We start from the raw sequence: 23,022 nt of genomic DNA on the forward strand, positions 1-23,022 counted from the left end.
TGTACTCCATTAACATTTATAAGTCCAGCACTGAGACTGCTACAGGAAACCCAGGGTTGAGCCTGAAGAAGGAGAAAGCTCGCCTGACAGTGAGTGTGTGTGTGGGTGAGGAGTTGAAAGGGGCACGAGCTGGGGCTCACTGGAGCCACCCACTGTGAAGGGACTCTGGTCCTTGCTGTTAAAGTTCTCAGGTGGTGTGTGTGCAACTCCTTGAGCGGTGTGAGAATGCTCAGGCAGTGGCTTTCCTCTAACATGGGTGATGTGGGACTGGGTGGGTGTGGGACCTGCAGTGGGGCTGGGTAGTTGACTCTGAATGTTGTGAGGTTGATTGGCTGTGGGACCACTTACGGAGCTGGGCACTGTTGGGCCTGGGTGATGTGAGGCCACCCAACCTTCACGAGGCTGAAGCTGCTTCCAATTACACCAGCTTACCTCTGCTCCAGGGAGGTGCCATCTCAAACCAGTGTCGTTGGTGTCCGAGTCAGCTTCCAGGTACAAAGCATTCTTTTGGAGGAAAAAGCTCAATTTTTAACACCTTCCTCCCAGCCTGCAGGGTAGATGCATACAAGGCTGATGCCTTCTTGCTTCCTTACAGCAAACCTTCATGAATTTAGGAATAGGACCTTGTAGGAGCTGCATGGAATCACAAAGATAATATCTTCAACTTGTATTTTCCTGTACAGCAGCAATATATTATGGTTTGCTCAAACTCAGGGACTAGAGACTAATCCAAAAGCATTAGGGTTTAAAAAGGGTTTTCACTGGAAAAACGAATTCTCTGTTTATAAACGTTTGAAACATAAATGAGCTAATGCTTTTAAAATGGTTTTGATTATTTCTGAAGGCTTGTTCATCCAAGTTTTCTACAACTGCTTTAATTTTTGGGGAGCTTCCTACAATTCTCAGCCACGGAGAGGTCGAGGTAAGCATTGCAATGATGCACTACGTAAAATCATTAGAGAAAGGAAAAGCTACCGATTCAGCAAACTTCACTGCATGCTTTTTTCTCAAGAAATATATGTCAGGCAGAGCATCTCCTGCTTCATTCATATTTTATTTACTGTTTTCTAAAATACACATTAGTAACAGTTCACAAAAGAGTTACAGGCAGAGAAATACAATCAGATTTTTAATGTGATAGCCCTCAGGCTCTCTATAAAAGTGGACAGAAAGAAAGACCAACTTCTGACACTTTTCAAATACTACTGATTCCAAAGCATGGCTTTTAGTGAACTGGGGCCCAAATTCTGATCAATGGGAAAATCCTACAGTTAGGAGTTAGAGCAAGGAAATAGTGAGGGGAATGCCAAGAGAAGGAGGAGAAAAGGAATTATTAGATATAGCCCTCCCCTATAGCTCCTTATTTTTTTTCTGAATTCATATGGAAGACATTCCTTGTGTTATTCCTAAGTGAATCTGAGACCCTGATCTGGATATTTATGCTTCGTCCCACCCTTCTTGAACAGAATATCTGTATGACTGCTTGTACTAATTCACATACAAGACTTTTACTGTGAGGGCCATATATTAGCACTGCTTGTACCCTGCATGTTTGTGTCCATCAATGTGTGGATGCAGAATGGCACTTAAATATTTCAAAATGTAATGAAATTCTGAGCAGTGACACCAAATTCAATGGGATGGCGTGAAAATAAAACTCCCCAAAGGAATCTTCTTCATAACTTCTCCATTTATCTGTGAAGTGTCAGAAGATCCTAGATTTACTTTCCTCAGTATGTTCCTTCCATGGCTGAAGGCAGTATTTATCACTCCCATCAACCTTACATATGGACTCCACCAGCCTCTCCTAGAATGGGAATAAATCTGATTGATTGCAGGTGTTTACTGCAAGTGAACTCAAGCAGCAGTTAATACGCAACAACCCAGCTATAATATGGTAAGTACAGCAGTGCAAATGTTTGGTGATTTGAAGTACATGCAATTTGAAGCAAAGCTGCCTGCTCCTGAGAAGTTACTAGCATAACTCTTGGCATATTTAAGGTGCATAATAGGAGATTAAAACTGGAAAGGACCAGTGAATCATTCTAATTATAGCCTCTTGCAGCAAAATTTTTGTCTCTATTGTTATCTTGCTGGGTTTTTTTTTCCTGAACACATCAAGATTTTCTATACTCTCCCTACTAAATCCTGGATTTCTTGTTAACGTGTGAATTCTTTGAGATCTAAATTTCTACAACTATTTGTTTCCTCACCATCAACTGCAGCAACAATCACTCCTCCCACTAACTCCTTCTGACTCTTAACAGTGAGGAGTATGTCTTAATATTTATGTATAGTCTTAATTTAAGTATGTCTTAATATTTATGTATAGTTTCAGTCCCTTGATTATAACTGGACATTGTTAGATATTTAAGATATTTAAGAGCTACCGAGCCTAAAAACACATACAGAAATCCACAAGTGTTTCTTTCTGGACTCCATTAAGATGTTTCAGAATAATTCTGTAATATAAGAAATACCACTGCTATGCACATGTCCAGGCCTGAAAATGACATTAGACCACAACTAACAACTTGTTTATCATCTGCCCTAACTCTGGTATCTTTCTGCTCTAACACGACTGAATGCTCTATTCAGTAGCCATTAAAAAAACCAAAAATACAAACCAAACCACCGAAAAAGTGAGACCATTTAAAAAAAATTGCAGGACTTGGCCTCATTTTGTACACAAAGGTGTTGACAGAGACAGGCATATGGCAGAACCAGGAGTTATGCACCAAGATGTAGAAGGAAACACCCTTCAAGCTTTAAGGGGAAAAAAGTCACTAGATCCTTTTCAGGAAAAAACACCACCTATTTGTTCTGAGAATGAATATTCCACTCAACAGTGAAATAATTTTTAGATGTTACTGCTAATAAATGCTAAGTGCATTTCATGACTAGTGATGGGGTTGTGCTGCACTTAAAATGGCTTTGTGCATATTTGCTTCTCTGTAATTCAGGAAAACTCTTGAGAAGAAACATTATCAGTGCTGTTCACTGGTAAACAAAAGCAAGTTACGCCTCTAGGGCTCAGAAAAGGAAGGTAAACAAAAACCAGCTATCCAGATAAAATGCAAACAAATGCTTTGGAGAGAGAACATTCCTATAAACAGTCATTATAACGTAACTCACAGACTGCAAAATTCGGGAGCAGCTATAGATTTAGCTTAGCATATAGTTTGAAATAGCAACTGCACAGAACATATGTTTGCCTGCAATCACCATTGATTCACTCACTCCTATTTCCAGTGCTCCATTAGCACACAGAATGGCCGTGGCATTCAAAATAGTACAGCATACATAAAGATGTTTATTGAGCTTAGCAATTTAGAGGTACCTTGAGTTTTTCTGTTCCTCCCGAAGCTTGGCTTCACTCATGTCTTTATACTGGTTGGAAATTTTGCATCTACATAAAGAAGAGAGATATTTTGCATCTCTCTATGTATGAATAAATGACAGATTTGTGGCCAGCTCTGCCTTTTCCTGATTTAGTCACATGAGTACGAATAAGTGTGTATTCAAGTCATCCATCTTTTGCATAAGAGACTAATGGCTTAAAGCACTCCAGGTGAAGATCTGAGTTCAGTTCTCTCCTTTTACAGACTTATTCACCTTTCACCAGAAAATGCAGTAATGATTCAACTCCCCCAGGCAATATTTTTATTTTGCTGAAACAGAATGGAGTAGTACTGATCCAGAGCTCTAAAGGGTGTAGATCAGACTTCCCCCCCACCACCTCCAAATGAGATTTATGCCCACTGCTCTTACCTTTCATAATACTCAAGCTGACAGGAAACAAATTCCTACAGGTGAGTATTACTTTAGTCATGACATAGAAGAACTCCTGTTAAAGATCATTTAAAATCTACTCTCAAGGATGTGGGTTAAAAAGAAATACTGTCAACGGTCCCCAAAAGCTATGTTATCATAAATTCAGCAAAGGCGTATCTGTTTCAAGGCATAGATTTGATCAAGGAGGGTTCATTTTACAGATCATAATCACATTAACAGCACAGTCATCTCTGTGAATGTCCAGCTGAGTGGCAAACACATGCTTTATAATTCAGGACACGGATGAGGGGGAAAAAAAGTTCTTCCTTATGCAACTAAAGCTAGATAAATACGGTGACTCAAGCCAGAATCTGGCCACAAAATCCTGTCTGCAGTCCTTAAAATTCACAGTATTTGCCAGGTTTAATGGTTCTGAGGGCTTCAAGCCCAGCAACATGGTCCCACGTATATCATGCTGGTTTAGCACCAGGTCAGACAAAGGGCAGTGGTCTGTAACAGGCTGACAAGAGCTGCAGAATGTGCATTTTTCCCAACAGCATGCTGATTTGTGTTGTTCATGCAGTTACAGCTTGGGACAGTAGAAATACACTGATCTCACTGTTTTTCACAAGAAAAAGAGCTTCTTTATGCTTGTTCACAGGTCAGCTTAATGTAATGACAGACTAGTTGTTTTGGGAAACAAGAACATGAGTAATACAGAGCTTTGCAGCCCTGTGCTAAGAACCTTTGGAAGTGCTAAAATTCTAAATGCAAAACTTGGTTATTGCATTTTCCCTTTTATCTCATTAAAGACACCAGAAAATGTTCCAGAGGGTCTCTAATGTACTCATGGCCATCTGGCTAGGGACATACAGTTAAGATACTTTTAAACATAATTAGCTGAGAAAGAACCATTTTGAATGTGGCACAAATGATGTTTAGAGACAATATGCAGCTACTGAATTATAATCTTCATTACAGCACAGACCAGGTGTGTAGGTGACCATTGTCATTACCTCTGGATTCCCACTGCCTTACCTATGGCAACCTGACACTGAAGCCAAGCAAGTGAGGAAACTGCTATTTAGTGACCTGACCATTTCACACGGATGTTAAAAAAAAAAGGCTCAATGTACTAGAATAGGAAAAGTGAGCCTCTGTTTTTGTAATGAAAAATACTAGGTGTAACCTAATGAGAATGTTGTCTTTTCAAATGGAATCCATCCTATCCAGAAAGCATGTGATGTGCTCCAGGCACTGTTGAAGGGAGATGTGCCCAAAAGAAGGCCAGAAGAGGCTCAAATGCTTAGAAGACATTTGGGGGCCTCTGCCCCAAAATCTTCATCTCAGAAAGTTTCAGCAGCATCCTCCAGACAAATATTAACACTACAAGAGAAAGAAAAGGACTAGTTGTCTTGGATGCCTTTGGAATGTAAAAGTTTAATCTTCTTTGTTTGTAAGAACACCATTCTCTCTTCTATGGCTTCCTTGGTTGTTATCCATGCCTGTCACATTATTCCAACATGGCTTCCCCGAAAGCAGAATAAAGCAGGGGCTTCCTCACAGGGTTCAGAAAAAAAACACAAGGCAACTTCAGATGGTGAGAGAAGTCCTTTGTTGAACCCAGGGAGATGGGATCCCTTACTCATTTGCAGTTTGCACCATCCTTTACAGCTGTATTGAGTGCACGTGGGAGGCTTCTTATCTGTGGATTCAATCAAGCTTCTTGGATGCTCCACACAGGTGATACAACAAGACATGGAAAATTCGGTCCTAGGGCTGTCTGCTGCACTGCAGCTCCATGGCATCTTTCACCACATCTGTTCTCCAGATACATTCCAAACCTTGATTACTGAACCCTCACATCCCCTTGCAACATAGGCTAGGGATCACTTCCATTTTCTGACTGGGAAAAGTAGAAAGGAGAGAAGTTTGGTGATTTTCCCCACAACTGTACAGCAGGTCAGAGGGGGCAGCAGAGACAGAACCAGTCCTTAATTCAGGTGCTAGACAATATTGCTTCCATCTAGAATATGGACATATTCTGAAAGGTCGTATTGGTAAGTACATTAAAGGAAAATCATCTCCTTGTTAGTGACTCTTAATCCAGATAAGCATGATTCTGAATTAGGCTGTAAGTGTGTTTTAAAAGGAAACACTAAACCTGTGTTATCTCCATGCTTCCTGCACCGCAATAAACAGCCATTCCTACTTATACCGAATTAGGCGAATAATCTTATTATTCATGAAATCTGAAGTATGTGGATGAGAAGAATCTATGCAGAAACCATCACTCATGGCTATTTTCAGCACTTCTTCCACAAACACCTGGAAGCTATTGATTTGCTTATTATCTGGTACCACCCAGAGTCTCTTCAAGTTCTGCCTGGTGTACTCCTCTTCAGGAAGGCCTTCCACACTTGCCACCCAATCTAAGGTCAAGTGGTTGGGGTCCTGCAGGTAGCTGGATATTGAAGAAAGGTTTCCGTTGAAGCAATAGTAAAGTTTGGAACCCAGAAGCTTCAGGAACAGGCATGATGTAGAGAAGATATGAGCACTAAACACTTCCATGTTGGAGGAAGACAGGCTGTAAATCTGGGGTGCTTCTCGGACAGTGAAGTGAACGGTTTGGGTCTTCTGATCAAGGGTGATGTTGAGCATGGCATTTTTCTCTGCTTTAGAAAGCTCTACTTCCTTTTCCTGCAAGGCCTCAATCAGCGGCTGAATTTGATAAAAGTCCACCTCCCGTCGAAGTAAGCCCATTTCCTGAAAGTCTTCGGGGAGGTCCAAGTGAGAAGTTCGTAGGAAGTTCAAGATATAGCGGAAGATTTTGCCATCTCTGTCAATAAAGCAATTGCCTTGGCTGTCCTTCTTGGTTGGTATCTTCCCACTAAACATGGCCCCCAGCATGGAGTCTGGAAAGCTAGTCAGAGTGGACAGAGAGGTGGTATAGAGTTTTCCTCCAACATTGAGCGTGATAGGTTCTGACATGATGGAAAAGTCACGATGCTGGGACTAACTCTAAAAAAAAAAAAATTAAAAAAAAAATCCAACACAACACATTTAGTTGCACTGACCTTTTTGAAAGGTTAAACTACAGAGATAAGGAGTCCTAAATATATGAAGGTAACCACATGGCAAGAATTCATCACAGATATTAGAAATAGGGAATTACTTTTGGAGGTTGTATCTTGAGAACAAGCATAAGGATGTTTTTTCTCCTAACAGATTTGAACAGGACTTCGTTAGTTCAGTTTAGTGCCAGGAACATATGTCTTCCAAAACTTTATAATCATGCTAAAAGTGAAATCTCTCCCATCAATGCCTACAGTGGTGGCTGACTTCAAAGCAAGAGTTGTGTCCTAGGCTCATATGATCCCATTTCCCTCAGGAATACAGAATTTAGAGGGGACAAAAAAGGACAGGACAAGATCTGGACACATCCCAACATCATCCATAGTGTCTGAGGATATGATTAAAGCAGAATTCCCTGACACAGTGAGCAGTTGCTGCCATAAGCGCACGACAGTAAAATAACCCACCAGGCTTCCTCCTTCCAATGTGTTTTACCCTAGAAAACATTTTCTGATTAATTTGGGCCATATCCCAGTTGATGTTGTTTCCACATGGCTCCTCTGCAATCAGCTGAGACAAACTGAGGATGCGATTTTAAGGTGCAGTTAAGCATCATTGCCTTAGGAAGGGACATGACCTCCCTCGGCCCTCCACCATACAGTCCTCCTCCCTTATGCCATCTCTGGCACTTGTCTGATCCCACAGTGAGCCACTTTAAGGAGAAAACCCAACATTTTCTATTCAGCATATGTTTCAGCTATATCTTGGAACCAGACCAATGCCAGGGCTGGGGCAAGGAAAGAGAAAGGAGCTATGTAGCCCTCTACATGGCAGATCAGCTCAGCTGTCTTGCACAGGTGGGCCATAATTCCTGCTATGTGAGGAACTGCAAATCTTTTTTCCCTTGTTTGCTGAATCCAAACCAATCAACAGTTCAGCAAGAAACTCACCAGTGTTTGCTTGCAGAGGCAGGAAGTAGCTCTTGCTATAGCAACTACAGTTATTCAACAGAAAGCTGCCAAGCAGCTCCCTTAAAATTAAACTGAAGTGCAGGCATTTTCCTAACTAGTCATGAAATAATCATAGACACTACACATTATTATCAGCTCTGGAATCACAGCAAAATACAGATAGGAAGAAGGTCATCTTGTGCTGAAATATCAATTTTTATGGCTGCTAAAATCGAAATAGTAGTGTTAATGGCATCCTAAAACAAATACGTCTCTAGACAGCAGCATATTTTGCTAAGAAAAACTGATCCAACCTAGGGCAGCTAATTAAAGGTCAAATGAGAACCTGTATTGCACTTCTAGTTTAAGACTAACATTCCACTTTGTTCTTTAGCCCTTGGCACACAGCCTATATCCCAGTGCACAGTAATGGAAAGATGCAGATCTCTAAATCCAGAGTGCTTTGCCTGTGTATCCCTTAGTCCCACGTATCCGACAAACTGGCAAATAAAGATGCATGTACAGACCAACACAACACCCCGTGTACACCCATGACCAAAGACCCTCTTTGTGACTAACCTCAGTCAAATATACTCCAGAAAAAACTACTTGTTCCAGTGCTAAGCCCCCCATAGCACTGTAGTCTCAGCATTCTTCCCACTCTTGAAGACTTCTAGCCAATTTAGAGTCAAGAGCTGTTTAAACCTGATCACGTGGAGGCTTTAACTGATCTAATTCTGTAGCACAAGTGGCTGCCATGTATTTTTTCCCCTAAGGGCTTGCAATATGTCTGTAAAAGCATTGCTACAAGCACAATCAGGCATTTCCAAAAAATGAAATGGGTTTTACTTTTTATCACGATTCATCAAACAGAAGCTTCCCTACACCTCCCTGCAAATCACACAGCCTGTAGAAGCAGGACTGACAGTGACTCCATAGACCACATTCATTGCTTCTAATCTTTGCTGCTCCTCAGGCTGCTTTAGATTAAACAACCTCAGTTTTTCTGTTCTTTCTTCATAGGTGAAGCTTTCAGATTTTTGAGCCCAAACCTGTTTATCTACACCATGAGGGCTGGTTTCTCATGCTCTCGGCCAGCCTTAGCCAGATGCGGAGTGAGATGTTTTCTTTGATGTGTCTCTGACAAGGCTTCACTTGGCAAATCCCATGGTCAAGAGTCACAACCTAAAGACCACCATATGGTCCAAAGATACAGATTTTCATTTCAAACTCATCATCCACCCTAGGTTTACTGTGATCCAAAGCCTCACTGGCTAATAGCCTGAATGAGAAGCAGACAGCTCAATCGAATCTGAACAGATAATATTAAAATCTCTTGTAACTGTTTTCTTTATCAGCAGTCCAAAAGGGAGGCTGCCAACAAAATGTGGCAGTAACATGAGCTCTTCAAAGCTGAAGACCATATCTATGCTGCCAGCAATAGCATCAGAAATCTGCCCAAGCTTTAAGCTCCGGTGTTGGAAAAGTTCTGGGTGTAGTAGCACAGAACTTGGTAGACATGGCATTACTCCCTCAGCATAGTGGCTCTGCTCCTCTCCCACTTCTGGGCACTGCTCAGACACGTGCCCTGGCCAGCCTATTCTGCTTATGGCTGTTTTACAGTCTGCAGACAGGCTGGATTTCAGTCTCCTAGGACACCAGCCTGCTTTTATTTTGAACCTCCCCACTGCCCCTGCACTAGATTAAATTTCAAACATTTATGACGCAAACATCTGGCCCATGGATAAGGCTGCAGGATAACTATTCCCCAGCTGTCATTCCTAATCATCTGCTTTTGCCTAATTCATCCCATTACTTAGAGGTTTATATCTTCACAGTACAAAGATGAATCTGATAGTCTGGGAACCTTAGAAAGACCTGAAACTTCAGCACAGATGAGCACCCCTGTGTCTACTGGATTTATCATCAACCTGGACTTAGTGCATTGAGCAACCAACATACTTGACAGTAGCTGGGGAAATAAAGTCAGTCCTTGCTGCTTTTCTTCATACAAACTTTTTTATGAAAAAATGTTTTTCATAAACTTCTAAAAATTAAAATGAAATGAGTTGTCAGTTTTCTCTCTTTGCTCATCCAACCAGCATTTGCAGTCCCTACCCTGGTTTATCAAGCCTAGGTACTTTGCTAATACAATATAAAGATTGTCCAAGAATGCAGCATGGAAATCACATCTGCTTGGTGGCATTTCCACAAAGAGGAGGTACCAAGAGCATCTGATCTTGGATGTGGGAGGCTACCCAGTCTAATGGAAGGTGTCCGTGCCTTCCGGGCACTGCAGGCAGGTTAGCACCAGATGATCTTTAAGGTCCCATCCAACCCAAACCATTCTGTAACAGTATGATTCTACAACCTGCAGTCACTAAGGACAAGTACAAATTGGGTTATGGTTCTTGGAAGCAGAGATTTATAGTAAAGTCTTTTGTGTAGCCCCTCCTCAAGTAGCACTTAAAATTAATTCAAATTAGATCAGCTAGAGATCTAATCTGAGAGCTGAAGATGTGAATTTGGCCAAAGAACATAAGATTTATTTTGTGCTTAACTAGCAGTGGTTAACTTTATGAAAAAGTCAAACTGCTGAATAGAAGCTGTCTGTGAGCATCTGAGCATTTCAACAGATCAGGGCTTGTAAATTTTAACTTGGGTTTTACTCACAGGAGCATCCTCAACACCTGCATAGAGAAAATTTCTGTAACAACCGTCTACCCCACAAGTTTAGTTCAGCAAATAACTGGTTTGAACCTGGGAGAGTAATGGGGGTTGACACAGAGGGAAGGTATGAAAGTATGTCAAATGACAAAATCTCTGTGATTTCACTTACTGATGCCTTCATGTATTTAGAACCATCATTATCACACCACTTCATTTGCCTAACCATTTTGAATGTAGAACAGCTTTGGATAAGCTTATTTTTCTTCTCCTGTATTCATCACATTTAAGAGTGCTTTAATTAGCTAATAAATAAAATTCTGTATACATAATTTAACTGAGTGCCTGTTTCACCCAACTTGGCAAAAACCCACAAGTGTACAAGTAATCATCCAAAAAAGAAGCCTCAGTCATGATTTGCCAACATAAGTAAAATGTAAACAAATGGCACAAATATTGCATATTTAACCACTTTGAAAAATGTATACAGCTGTAGTCTATCCTTTTTAGCCAAAAAATGCAGTTTACTGTAAAGTCTAAAGTTATAGATATGTTTATATGGTTGCCAAAAGATATATGTATCTATATCTATATCTATCTATCTATCTATCTGAAGACAATTTATAACAGGATTTTTATTGGGAAAAGAAATTGACTGCAAACACAGATTTCACTTTACAAACGTTGGGGAAGAAGGATTAATCAGTCCTTTCAGATTTCAGAGGCAATGCCCAAGATGCAGTTAACAGGCATCCTACTGTCATTCAGAGGATTTAATTAATGAGATTAAATAAACACAGAGCAACAAAGCAAGAACAATCTGTAATTTGGTAGGAGGTGATCATGATGAGTTGTTAAGGTTTCCAAAGTCCATCCCACAGGCTTCTTATGGCCTCTGAAGCCCTTACACATGACATTAAAGGCATTAGAAGTTGTAGCATCCCCTGAAATACAAGTTAACATCTGCTGTGACACCAATAGGGTCTTTTGCTGCCAGATGTAGTGATACATGACTGTTTACACAGTCATTATTTCTAATGGTTTTAATTTCATAGAATCGCAGAATCATAGAATGGCCTGGTTTGGAAGGGACCTTAAAGATCATCTCATTCCAACGCCCCTGCCATGGTCGTGAACACTTTCCACTAGACCAGGTTGCTCAGAGCCCCATCCAACCTGGCTTTGAACACTTCCAGGGATAGGGCAGCATTAGGTTCTCTGTCCAGTGCACCAGTGCCTCAGAAGTTTATGTATATTATATATTGCACTGCTGGTTAATTTTATAGTGTAGGCTTCAGTAGCTCACCTGTAAAAATATCCCTCCACAACCAAAACTTTGAAAACCTGTATTTAAGACAGTGAAATATGTGCAGCTTCCGTATAAATAGTTGAGGAGTAAAAATGAACCACAAAAAACATACACAGCAAAAAGGAAAAAAAAAAGATATTAATTATTTAGGCTGGCACAATGAAGAATGCCTAAGTGGCAATAAAATTAAAGCAAACCAGGGACCATTTCTGCTAAGCATCAGGAAGAGCAGCCAGACTAAAAACCTCTCTGGCTTTTTGAGTATTGCCCAAGAGAGCTGGTGAAAGCCACATCAAGTAGATAAATGTTACAAGAGACGGATTAGGTAATGCTTTATAGGAAGTAATTCTGCCTTAGAAGGAGCAGGATTGATTTCAGCTCAAAAGGAGGTATGAGAAAAGAAACAGCTGGGCACCTGTAATGGCTGCTGGAAACTCTAAATGGGATTCAGCAAAAGATGGTTGCTGCAGGATGGGGCTCCAGTCTGCTCCATTAGAGCATATTAATGGTGAACACATAATCAGGCAAGGATGGTTCCTCTTGCACAATGCTTGTTCTGCTCTAGGTCATGCCCCATTTTCCCTACACTCAGCATGTATCCCTTCGCTCCACTGTGTTTTACTGAAACACGTGTTTTGGTTTGAGGTAAGAATTCCAGTTTCTACAAAACATTCAAGCCTTGCCAAAAAAAACCCAAACAGTAATGAAGTTGAGAACTCCACATCTGGGCACAGCCAGCCCCATGGCACTTGCTGTGACTCCACCTGCAGAGCAGTTTTGTGCCTTGTCCCTTCTCAAGGGGACGATTTTGTGGAGGAAATCCAGATCCTCAGCTCTGAGCTCATGCCCAACTGTGTCATGGGGCTGCAGACCAGGCAGTTTGAAGTCTAGAAGAAACTCCATGAAAGACAAGATAAAAATAATAATCAAAGAACTAAAGGGGGGGGGGGAGAAACAAACAAACAAAAATATTTAGAGGATAAAAAAAATAAACACTTCAATTGACCACTTACTAGCTTTCAGCAGACAGTAGGTGTCAATGAGAGCTGAACTTCAGGGAGAATTTTGGACAAAATCCATTGCAAGCATAGACTAACCCTCCCTTCACGTATGCCTGATGCACATATACTTAGCTCATCCTCAGCTACAGAAGGTTAAACATTTGCAATGGTTTCTGTAGCCTGTATGCTTATTTACAGTAATCTTACAGAGGAAACCCCACGTTTTCCCATCGCTGCAGGACGGACCCACCTGATTTTGGACACTTACTTAATATCAACCCCTCCAATAATGCAGCATTTAGAAGCTTAAAATTCGGTCGGTGAAGCAGAGCACGGCGTGTCTGCCAGGAGCAATAGATCCCAAAATGCAGCGCCTGCGGGGAGGCACAGCAGCTTTTTGTTTCGGGACTGCTGTGATGTCTCTGGAAATTTCCAGCAGGCGTTTGGGGAAAGGCCGCTCACCCCGAAGCTGGCACGGGGGACACTGTGACCAGCTCTGGGAGGGGACTCAAATTCCCAGCAGGCGTGAGGCAGGAAACGACGGGTCACCCTTCCTTTCTCCCTGTACGATAGGATTGGTATCCATCTGCCGGCGGCTGCAGTACCTGGCCATAGACACGCTGACAATCCACCTTCGGAGCGCAGCCAGTTAATTATATTTCTTTACATTTAATTTTCTGGCCGTGCTTCTTTAGACACAGAAACTCTGCTCTGGCAATGAGACGCATGAAGAATGGGAAAGCGTGACCGGGAGTTCCACAACAACTCTGGTTTGCTGTGGGTGTGATGATGCCGTGTGTTCACCCCTTCCCAGACCTGCACCTCGATGCCCTTGAGCATCTCCTGAGCTGCCTGCTTAGGGATGCAGCCTAATGCAGAAGGCTGTCTGTAGGGTCTCTGCAGCTGCTGAATTTAAGCAAAAAGAGGAGAGGGTAGGGAGGCAGGGGTAGGAAAATAGAGCTGGTGACCAGTTAGTAAGAGCAAGGAGCGATATAAAACAAAGGTCAGGTTCCTCCTGAGAGAAGAGGAACAAAATCAGCAGTGAACAGCGGGGAGGAAGAGAACGAAATGAAAGTTAAGTGCTGCTGAAGGAGAACCGGCTGACAACAAGATGGAGGGGGAGAGGGAGTGCGGAGCCAGAGAGATGCGGCTGCAGCGAGGTTTGAAGAATAAAAGTCAAAGTGCTGCAGTGCTCGGCAGTCTCCTGGTGTGACCTTCGACACCGGTAGGCTCAGGGGCTGCTGGGTGGGCAGTGCAGACTGTCAGGAGGGCAGTGCCACCGGCAGCCAGGAGGGAGCCTGTCTGGGGTCTCATGGCAGCGGGGAGCATCACTTTTCCTTCCAAGATGATACCCAGTCCAATATACCAATTTAATGCCAGTTCTGGCAAAGATTTGCAATGTTTTTCAAAGTCCTGTCCAGGCATCCACATAAGTATCACTTGGCACCCCTGGAGTATCATCCAGATACTTTTTATTTCCTTCATGGACCACTTTATTCCCTTCCTGGACCACTTCATCTGCACATGTGGTAGCCCACCACCTGCATAGTGCTTGATTCACACATAGAGTGGTTCAGCAATCCAGTTTCCACCCCATATCCCACTGACACCATCACTTCCAGAGCATCCCTGCAGTGAAAGGGCAGCTAATTCCCAGCACGGATGCAGCTGCACGATAGCAAATCCCACTCAGAAATCACAGTAACAAGGTAGGTACCATCCAGAATTAGACCCTCTGCAGGGTACAGCTCATGGCCATTGACCAGCCAGACCCAGCTGGCAGCATGTCCCGGGTGTGGGCATACAGGATGTGCTGTGAATCCTTAAATTTCGGAGATCTTTCATTGGAAGGGGGTGGGGGAATGCAAAGTTTGCAGAGTGGCGCTGAGCCCGACCCTGTTAAGGGCAACCTTAGGTACGGCTCACCTAACACAGCCAGGCGCTCACACTATTAAATTAGCTTACAGTACTAAAAAAATACCCCGTACCTCCCCCTGCTCAGAGGGGGCTCACCCATCCTTCCCGCATCCCACAGCGGACCAGCAGCGCGGCTCCCGGCCGCCGGTACCCGCTTGTTCCCCGTGCCTCAGTCTCTCCACCTGGGGGAGTTCCGCTGGGGGTGCCCCCGGCCCTCCCCACGCCCCCCAGCCCGGCCGGGGACCCACCTGCGCCCCCTCCAGCCGCCGAGCTCCGCCGCTCGCAGGGAGGCGCAGGGAGGCGGAGGAAGTGGGGGCGCGGCGCTCCCGGCACGGCTCGGCACGGCCCGGCCCGGCCCGCTGGGAGATGTAGTTCGCCGCCTCTCCGGCCCTGCCCAGCGCTGCTCCGGGACTGCGGCTCGCAGCCGGTCACGCCGCATCCCGGTCCCGGCCGGAGGTAACGCGGGGAGGGGGGGAAAGGAAAGGGGTGCAGAAGGGGGGGGCGGTCGGGGGTTGGGGTGGTCGGAAGGAGGGGGACGGGGGGAAAGGGCTCTGGGCAAGTGGTGCAGGAGGGGTGATCTGGGCTCAGGATGCAGGAGGGATGCTCAGGGGAAGGGATGCTGGAGGGATAGTCGGGGAAAGAGGTGCAGGAGGGATGATTGGGATGAGGGATGCAGGAGGGATACTCGGGGTGAATGGTGTAGAAAGGGTGCTCAGGGGAAGGGGTGTAGGAGGGGTAGTCAGGAAAAGGGGTGCTGGAGGGATGCTCAGGATGAGAGGTATGTGAAGGGTGAGGGATGCTCGGGATGAGGGATTCAGTAGTGATACTCAGGGTGAAGAGTATAGGAAGGGTGCTCAGGGGAAGGAATGCAGGAGGAATGCTTGGAATGAGGGGTGCAGGAGGGATGCTTGAAGTGAGAGATGCAGACGGGCTGCTCAGGGGAAGGGGTGCAGTAAGGGTACTTGGGGAAAAGAGGTGCAGGAGGCATGCTTGGGGGTCGGGATGCTCAGGAGTTGGGATGCTTGGGTGTTGGGATGCTGGAGGGATGCTTGGAGGAAAGAGTTGAGGACGGATGCTTAGAGGCAGGAATGCTTGGGCAGTGAGGATGCAGGAGCTTGTTTAAGGGATGCAGGAAGACGCTGTGATTAAAGGGTGCTTGGGGGTCAGAATGGAGTTCTTTGGAACTGGAATGCTCCGAGGGAGGGATACTCAGAAGAAGGGGAGCAGTAGAGATGCTTGGGAGGGATACTCGGAGTGATGCTTGGGGTTTGGGATGTAGAAGAGAGCTTGGAGGGAGGTATGCCGGAGAGATGGTTGGAATAAGAGCTGCTCAGAAGGTCGAGGTGCAGGAAGGATGCTCAAGAGAGGGATGCTTGTAGGGAGGGGTTCAGGAGAGAGGCCCAGGTTTCAGGATTCCCGGATAGATGCTCAGAGAGAGGGATGCTCTGTGATCAGGATGCAGAAGGAATGGTGGAGGAGGGATGCTTGAGGATTTGACTTTTTAGGACTCAGGCTGCTCTGTTGGAGGGAGAAGTAGAGGAACAACACTGGGAAGTGGGTGTGCGTGCATTCCTCTGGTGCCTGCAGGGCTTTGCAAACCTGTTTACAAGGCACCATCTTGTTATAAGAAACTGGTCAAGATGGGTTCAGGTTTTCTCCAGACAAGCTGACCTGGAGAGAGACACCCAGGGATGTTCCCATCCCATAGGGAGCCAAAAGACTCTAAAAGTGGTCAAATTCAGATTAGTTGAGATTCAACCCTGTTTCAGGTTAAATCTGTCCTGGCTTAGACTTTGCTGGTGTTACTGAAGGATAAAAACAGATGTTGGAATATTTACCACTGCTTTGAGGTTTTCAAAATGCTTTGGGAACTCAACTATACCCTGCTGTATCTGGTGGCAGAGAAATTTCAACTGCATGCTGAAAAGAGGCTGAAAGAATGTAGCTGAGCTTTCCCCTGGGGAGGACGCTCAAAATGCCTTGGGCATCCTTGTGATGGAGTCTGCAAAGTTTGCCATGGTCTCACTTTGCATTCCTGGTTTCTGAACTTGGCTGATGCAAAGCCAAAGATGTTGGGGGCTGGAGGGAAACTGAGGTCTTAAGTGGGCATCATATCCCAGTTTTCCTGAAGGCACCACCAAAAAAGTGGAGATCTCTGTATCTGCAAGCAGTAAGGCAGTGTCTGATGAACCCCAGCCAGCGTCGGCAGTATCCACGCTCAGTCCAGTATGCTTTGGTGAACAGGACGTGGTTTTTCCTTGGGTTGTATCCAGGGTTTTAATTTCTATATAGAGACAAAAGCAAACAGAAACCTGAAGAAAGAAGAGGGCTATTAATGCTATAAATACCTTCAAGAAAACAAGCAGCTTTCCAGAGTAGATACATATAGAGTCTCCAGGGATGATGGTAGAAAGGACGTTGGCCTGAAGGTCAGTGCAGGATCTGGGCACTCTTAGTATAAAGCCCTATGGAAGTAGGGTAGCACAGCCCTGGCTGAGAGCTCTGGTCAAGGAGAAGAGCAGAAATCATTCGGGGGTAAAAAAGGAAGATACCTTCATCTGGGGAGTGTGCGGAAGAGAAACTGGGAAAAACTTATCTAGTGTGGACAGGACAAAGCTTTTGAGCTTCCAGTGCCAAATATATTCAGAGAATTAAAAGCAAGTGGGGTGGGTTATTTTTATCTGGGGTTGTTGCCGGGCTTAGCCATAGAGCCAGCAGTTTGTCACTGCTAGGCTGGTGGTTAGAGCAAGCCCTGCCTCATGTGCCTTTCTCTGCTGCTGGTTTTGAAGACAACGGGAGAGAGCATTTTAATTCCTTGTGTCTTACTTTCTGTATCCATGCCAGGATGGCTGATAATACACTAGTGATGGTTTTGAGATGCTTTATTAGAAAAGGATACTAGTTGGTACTAGAGGTGTGTGTATGTGGCTGTTGACTGGAGGGGAGAAATGGAGCTGGAAGGAGGAGTCTGGAGAAAGAGAGGATGAAATGTTAGAGCCTTAGGCTTTATTTGGTATAGCACTGATCACTTTGACATCCAGCCAAAGACTTTTTTTAATTTGATGACTGAGTGCCTAACAGCAAAAAACACAGAGCAAGAGAGGAGTGGGGGGTCTATCTGCATCAAAGGGATCAAAGAAGCAGCACCGGAGGAATAAGAGAGCAGGGTAGGGTGGGTAAGATAGATGGGTTGAGACAGGGCAGCCTGCCCAGCACTGTTGTCACTTGGAGATGGCTGATAGAATTGTATGATGTGGCAAAACATCTTTATAATGTTTCAGAGGAAAAAAGAACAATGAAATATGTAGTACTGCGGAAGAAAGGAAAAGGGTCCACAGTGGTCTGTGCATCTAGAGCATCAACAAATTTCAATGAAGGGAGGGACTACTATATAGTAAATTTAGGCTAATTGCAAATAGATATCTCCTGGTTAATTACTGTTTTGAGACTCCTTAGGAAAGTGTGTGGCCACAGGAGAGAAACTCGTTGTTCCCAAGGTGGAGCTCCTGATGTACTACAAAACCATGCAAAATGCCAACAGTCCACTCTCTGGAGAGAACAGAAGGCTGCTGTGCAGGGTGGAAGGTTCTGCAGAGCATGGGGACAACCTCCTGCTCCAAATCTGCTATCACCTGTGGCGAAGGGGAATCTCTGTTGGTGCTGTACTAAAGGGTGGTTCAGATTCCGAGGACAGGAAAGCATGAAGAGCCTTGTCAGCCAAAAATAATTAACTCCAGTGAGTAGGAGGCACACAACACAAGTGCAATCTGTCACTGGAAAGCAGTTTGGGACAGGAAGTAAAGAATATATGATCTCCTTGAAAAGAGAAGGTGAATTTAGAAGGGCAGATTATAATTACATGCAAAAAATTCAGCTAGGCTTCTGTGCTTACAATTTTTCCCTGTTATGACTGCAGATGGGTAGAATCTCATTCTCTTTCTAAAAGGGTATTTAACGGGATTTCTCTGCAGTTATTAGTTCTGAATTTCTGCCCATATCTCATTAAAATTAACCCGGTGCTCTGCTCTGCCACAGCACTTTATTGGGTGTGACTCAGATAGCAGCTGAGAGCAAAGAACAGCAGCATCAGCAGATTAATGCAGCATCAGCATTAATATATTTTAAGATCTGAAGAAGTTTGGCTGCTGGCTCTGCCATAACTTTGAGCAAATGGTTTGATCTAGATAATTTTTGAGGTTCCTTCCAACCCAAACCATTCTATGAGTCTCTGGTCTGGATGTGCCTCAATATTTCTTTCACTTTACTAGAACAGCGTGAGTATCTGTTAGATGTGGTAATGATGTGCAGGCTGTGGTTTACCCTTCTTGGCTCGGTGAACAGGCATGTACTTTGAACCAAAAAAAATCCTCTTTGCCTATGAATTCATTGGACATTTGTTCCCTGCAAAAAAATCATGAGGACATAATTACTTTGATGTTCCTGGAAAACAGACCTAGAGGGGTGACAACAGGAGTGGTCCTTGTAAGAAGTTGTATGCCAAGTCATGGCAAATTTTGTACAAATTTTAGAGAACACAGTATTTTTTTGTGAGGTATTTTGTGCTCTAGCAAAGCACTGTGTGAGCTCCCTTTCATCCTGTAGCAGCTCAGCATGCTGCAGGATTGAGCCCTAATTGCCTGGCTGCCTGGAGGATGCTGCAGGAATAGCAGTAATGTCTTGGCTGACATAAAAGAAACCATTTCAGCAGGAGTTGAGGACAACAAAAGGTGAGTCTCATTTCTGTCCTTCCAGACCTCCAGGGAATTCAGGGAAGTAGATCTTCTTCTTCTTCTTTGTAAGTAAGAGACTAATCACTTTACATATCAATCTATGCTCAGGTGGTGAGAATTTTTTTCCTCCTTTAGAGATAGTTGTCAATCTCTCTATGATACCATTGTAGGAAATGTGCTGAATTTGTTACTAAGATTTCCTAAAGGTAAGGTGAATCTCAAATTTATGTTTTCAGAGCTTTGTAAGATCTGGTGTGTGGCAACTGATATTGCATTCTGCAAAAAATACCAAGGAGCCTTTACTGGAAAACTGCTGCTGGCAGGGATAGGGGAGTGAATTGATTTAGAAGTAACTGGATAGATTTCAATTGAAATGAATCCTAATTAAAGAAAAAAACAGGCAGAAGATAGCTATAAGAACACTCTGAACAGTACAGATAATGACGACTAAACCCAAGCAAAGCCCAAGGTGATTTTTCATCCTGAGGTTGCGTTTTGGTTTCTTTTGCCGTTTACTCACTCTGGAAAATGAAGCTAAGCTAGTCAATGCTGTTCTTTGCTTAAGGTCCTTTTCCCTCTCCGGTTTCTAGAGTGTAGTTGGGTGTCTGTCCCTGCAAGGACCCAACTTGTGGTCAGCAACACCTATTGCAAATGTTGCTGAAATACTTCAATAAATTTGTGGGTCTAGGTGGAATTTAAGTTTGAAGCCAGGGTTGATCTCTTTTACGGCACCCTTTATATTTTCAGGGGGCATGGGAGGAAAGCATTGTGGGCCCTAGTGTGTATTTGTGGGTGCAGTGTGTGGTACCTAATACCATGAACACTTACTGATCTGCCAGGTGGAACAGAGTGTCTTCAGGACAGTTTTATAGGTCTGAGCAATTGCCTGACAAGGATGAGGTAGGATTACATCCCTATTCCAAAATACATCTAGCACATCTTCAAAAAATCAAGAAACATTATCTGAGAACCTAATTTAGTCATCATCCCTTTGGTTCTTGGGATGATCACATATAGTACATCCTCTTGGAAGCTGTGTCGGCGCACATGAAGAAGGTGGTGTCTAGTAAAGATCAGTGTTCATTTACCAAGGGTAAATCATTCTTGACCTATGTAATGGCCTCCAAGGATGGATGGGTAGATCTGTGGGTGATGAGAGGGTAGTGGATGTTGTCTTCTTTGATGTCAGTAAGGCTTTTGAGATGATCCCTCACAGCATCCTTCTATCAAAGACACAAGAGAAACCACAATCTAGATGTGTGGACTGCTAATTGGGTAGGAAGCAGGCTGGAACTATCCTAGGACCTTTCCTTTTTAATATTTTTATCAACAATGTGGAGGAGGAGATGAAATTCACTTTGTCAAATTAGTGAGTGACACCAGACTTGGGAAATAGTCAATACGCTTGACGACAGGGCTGCCAAACATGAGGGCCAGGACAGGCTGTGGATGACATGAACCTCATGGAATTCAACAAGGACAAATGCAGCATTTTGGGATGGACTCACCTGGGATGGATTAACCCCTTGAACAGTTGAAGGCTGGGGACTGACTGATAGCAGCCACCAAGTGACCACAAAGAGGTTATTCAGGAGATGGATCCGGGCTTTTTACAGGAGTGCAAATTAGGAGAATGCAAAAAAACTAGACATAAATTGAAACAAGAGTTTCCAACTGGAAATAGAAAAAAACTTCCTACTATGAGCTAATTAGTGCTGGGGCAGGTTGACCAGGCTGGTTATGTCATCTCCATTTGGGGATATTTTCATGAACTTAATGGATAAGCCCTGGGCAGCTTGAGTTGATTTCAGCTTTGTGCAGGGATTGGGCTAGAGACCTCCCAGGATTATTTTCCTTCTGATTCTGTGACTTTGTCTGTGTTCCTACCAGTCATTCACTGAGGGAGCAGAACAGTTTTGCCATCTCATGGGATTTTTTCTTTTTCCCTGTAAAGCTCACATTGTGTACTTTCTGTTTTATGCGAGCTACAAAGCAGATGAGAACCTCAATGTGGCTCTTTGGTTTAATAATTAATGCTCTGACCTTCTACTTCATCCTTGTGTGCTCTAGGAACTTCATTCTCTTGGCAAGCAGGAATGTGCCATCCTCCCACCTCTTCTGTGAGTTTTTAATGCTGATGAGGAAGAAGAAGTGCAGAAAGGTTGTTCTACTTCAGGAGCACTCATTATAGAAGCCTGAATATTTAGTCTCTTTTTTTCAATATTAAACAGAGGAGAATGAGGGACCAGATCTCCAAGGCAGCATTAGGCTGCCTGACAGGGAACTGTCCTTCCCTCTCCTGCAGTTCCCTGGGTTATTTATGACACACTTCGAATTTCTACAACAAATGAGACAGTGATCTTACAGACAACACTCCAAATCACTTAACTTCTCCACTATAAACCCTGATTCACTTTCCATGCAGGTCCTGAGGGGAAAAAAAGAAGTTAATATTAGATACCTAAACTCATATATCTCTGAAAGCATCTGGAGCTGTGCTTGGCTTGAATTAGCATCTTAATTCCTAGCCTTTGACATGTGAATGATCTTTTAGTGTAAAATGCTCTTTTAGTGTAGTTTTAAGACTATAATATTTATTATTGCATATTACAAAGCAACTTGAATGTTTCTTTAATGTCATTCTAAGAATGTAATATGTGCCCTGTCTACCATCCTCCATCCTGTCTTTGTCTGGCCCACACCCAGGGAGCAGCTTGATCTACCCTAATATACAAAAGAAACACGGGCTTGTTTTCCTGCTTTACTGACATGAGAGTGGTTAGAGAGGTGCAGGTGGGGCTGTAGTACCCAAAGCCCAACTTTGTACCCAAAGCCCTTCAGCAGTGAGGAGAACATATAGCCTTCACCACAGGTGGTTCTCCCTGAGAAGGACTCTTCAAGGTCCTAATGTCAATATGAGATATTATGATGTTTCCTGATGAGGAAGGTGCTCCTTTGGGACTTGTTTGTCTGTTGACTATGGAGGGAGTTTGTTTCAGCCTTGTCCTCACTGCACTATGTTAGATGAGCCCTAGTTGCACTCTATGCAGCAGTGCTGGGGTAATCCATCCTCATGTCCCTTTCTGTGATCAGCCTGAGGAGGCTGCAAATTTATCTTAAAATTCAGATGGAATTAGACTCTTTTCATTGAAAATTTGGGTGAAGTTTGGCAATGCTGAAGTAGCCAAAGTTGTAGTCATTCAAGGGACAGTGGTGGGCAGCCATCACCCCTGAGAGGGGTAGCAAGACCACCCAACACATACCAGTGAACTGTGGTGATTGATGGGTCTAGGTCTAAAAGAACTGTAGCCATTTTTTAACCTTCTTGCCTGGGTAGTGTTTCCAAATCGCTGTGCCGGGCTCAGCATGGATTGCTCCAGGGAAGTGACCACATAACAGAGAGACACAACCAGTGAGCACTGTAGATCCTCCTGTCTCCTCCTCATCCCTTATCCATCTGCCAGATATCCAGAGTGTCAGGGCTTAGGCTGGAAAGCTGCGGAGAGGAGGTGAGGGAGGTGCCAGCTTGACTGCAGGTTTGTGCCAGTCTCTGTATGGCCAAGGTGACCACTGAGCAACAATGGGGACAAATGCTCCTG

At 43.9% G+C, this 23,022-nt stretch overlaps 2 protein-coding genes across 4 annotated transcripts in view; one reads left to right on the forward strand and one right to left on the reverse strand.

Annotated features, from left to right (window-relative positions):
- Positions 1-1,035: 1,035 nt before the first annotated feature.
- Positions 1,036-15,031, reverse strand: KCTD21 (potassium channel tetramerization domain containing 21). 2 transcript variants are annotated; one of them, XM_064644885.1, is made up of 2 exons: positions 14,942-15,031; positions 1,036-6,795 (listed from the first exon to the last, which is right to left on the reverse strand). In XM_064644885.1, exon 2 carries the CDS (start codon positions 6,763-6,765, stop codon positions 5,983-5,985), a length of 783 nt encoding a protein of 260 aa, XP_064500955.1. In that variant the 5' UTR covers positions 6,766-6,795; positions 14,942-15,031; the 3' UTR covers positions 1,036-5,982. The 2 variants fall into 2 exon arrangements, with proteins under 2 accessions (XP_064500955.1, XP_064500954.1); XM_064644884.1 differs by lacking the exon at positions 14,942-15,031 and adding an exon at positions 13,045-13,261.
- USP35 (ubiquitin specific peptidase 35) overlaps positions 13,566-23,022 on the forward strand; it is a 28,695-nt gene continuing 19,238 nt past the window's right edge. Inside the window, exon 1 of one of the 2 annotated variants that reach the window (XM_064644878.1) lies at positions 13,566-14,485. The gene's annotated coding sequence lies outside the window, so the exon portion shown is untranslated. Of the gene's footprint in view, positions 14,486-15,036; positions 15,150-23,022 lie in introns of those variants that run through there. The other variant, XM_064644877.1, reaches the window with a different exon arrangement.

This window comes from Pseudopipra pipra, chromosome 2, assembly GCF_036250125.1.
Source record: "Pseudopipra pipra isolate bDixPip1 chromosome 2, bDixPip1.hap1, whole genome shotgun sequence".
NCBI lineage: Eukaryota > Metazoa > Chordata > Aves > Passeriformes > Pipridae > Pseudopipra > Pseudopipra pipra.

Excerpts from the sequence above, each read along its gene's own strand:
- KCTD21 (XM_064644885.1), bottom strand. The coding sequence starts at position 6,765 with ATGTCAGAACCTATCACGCTCAATGTTGGAGGAAAACTCTATACCACC.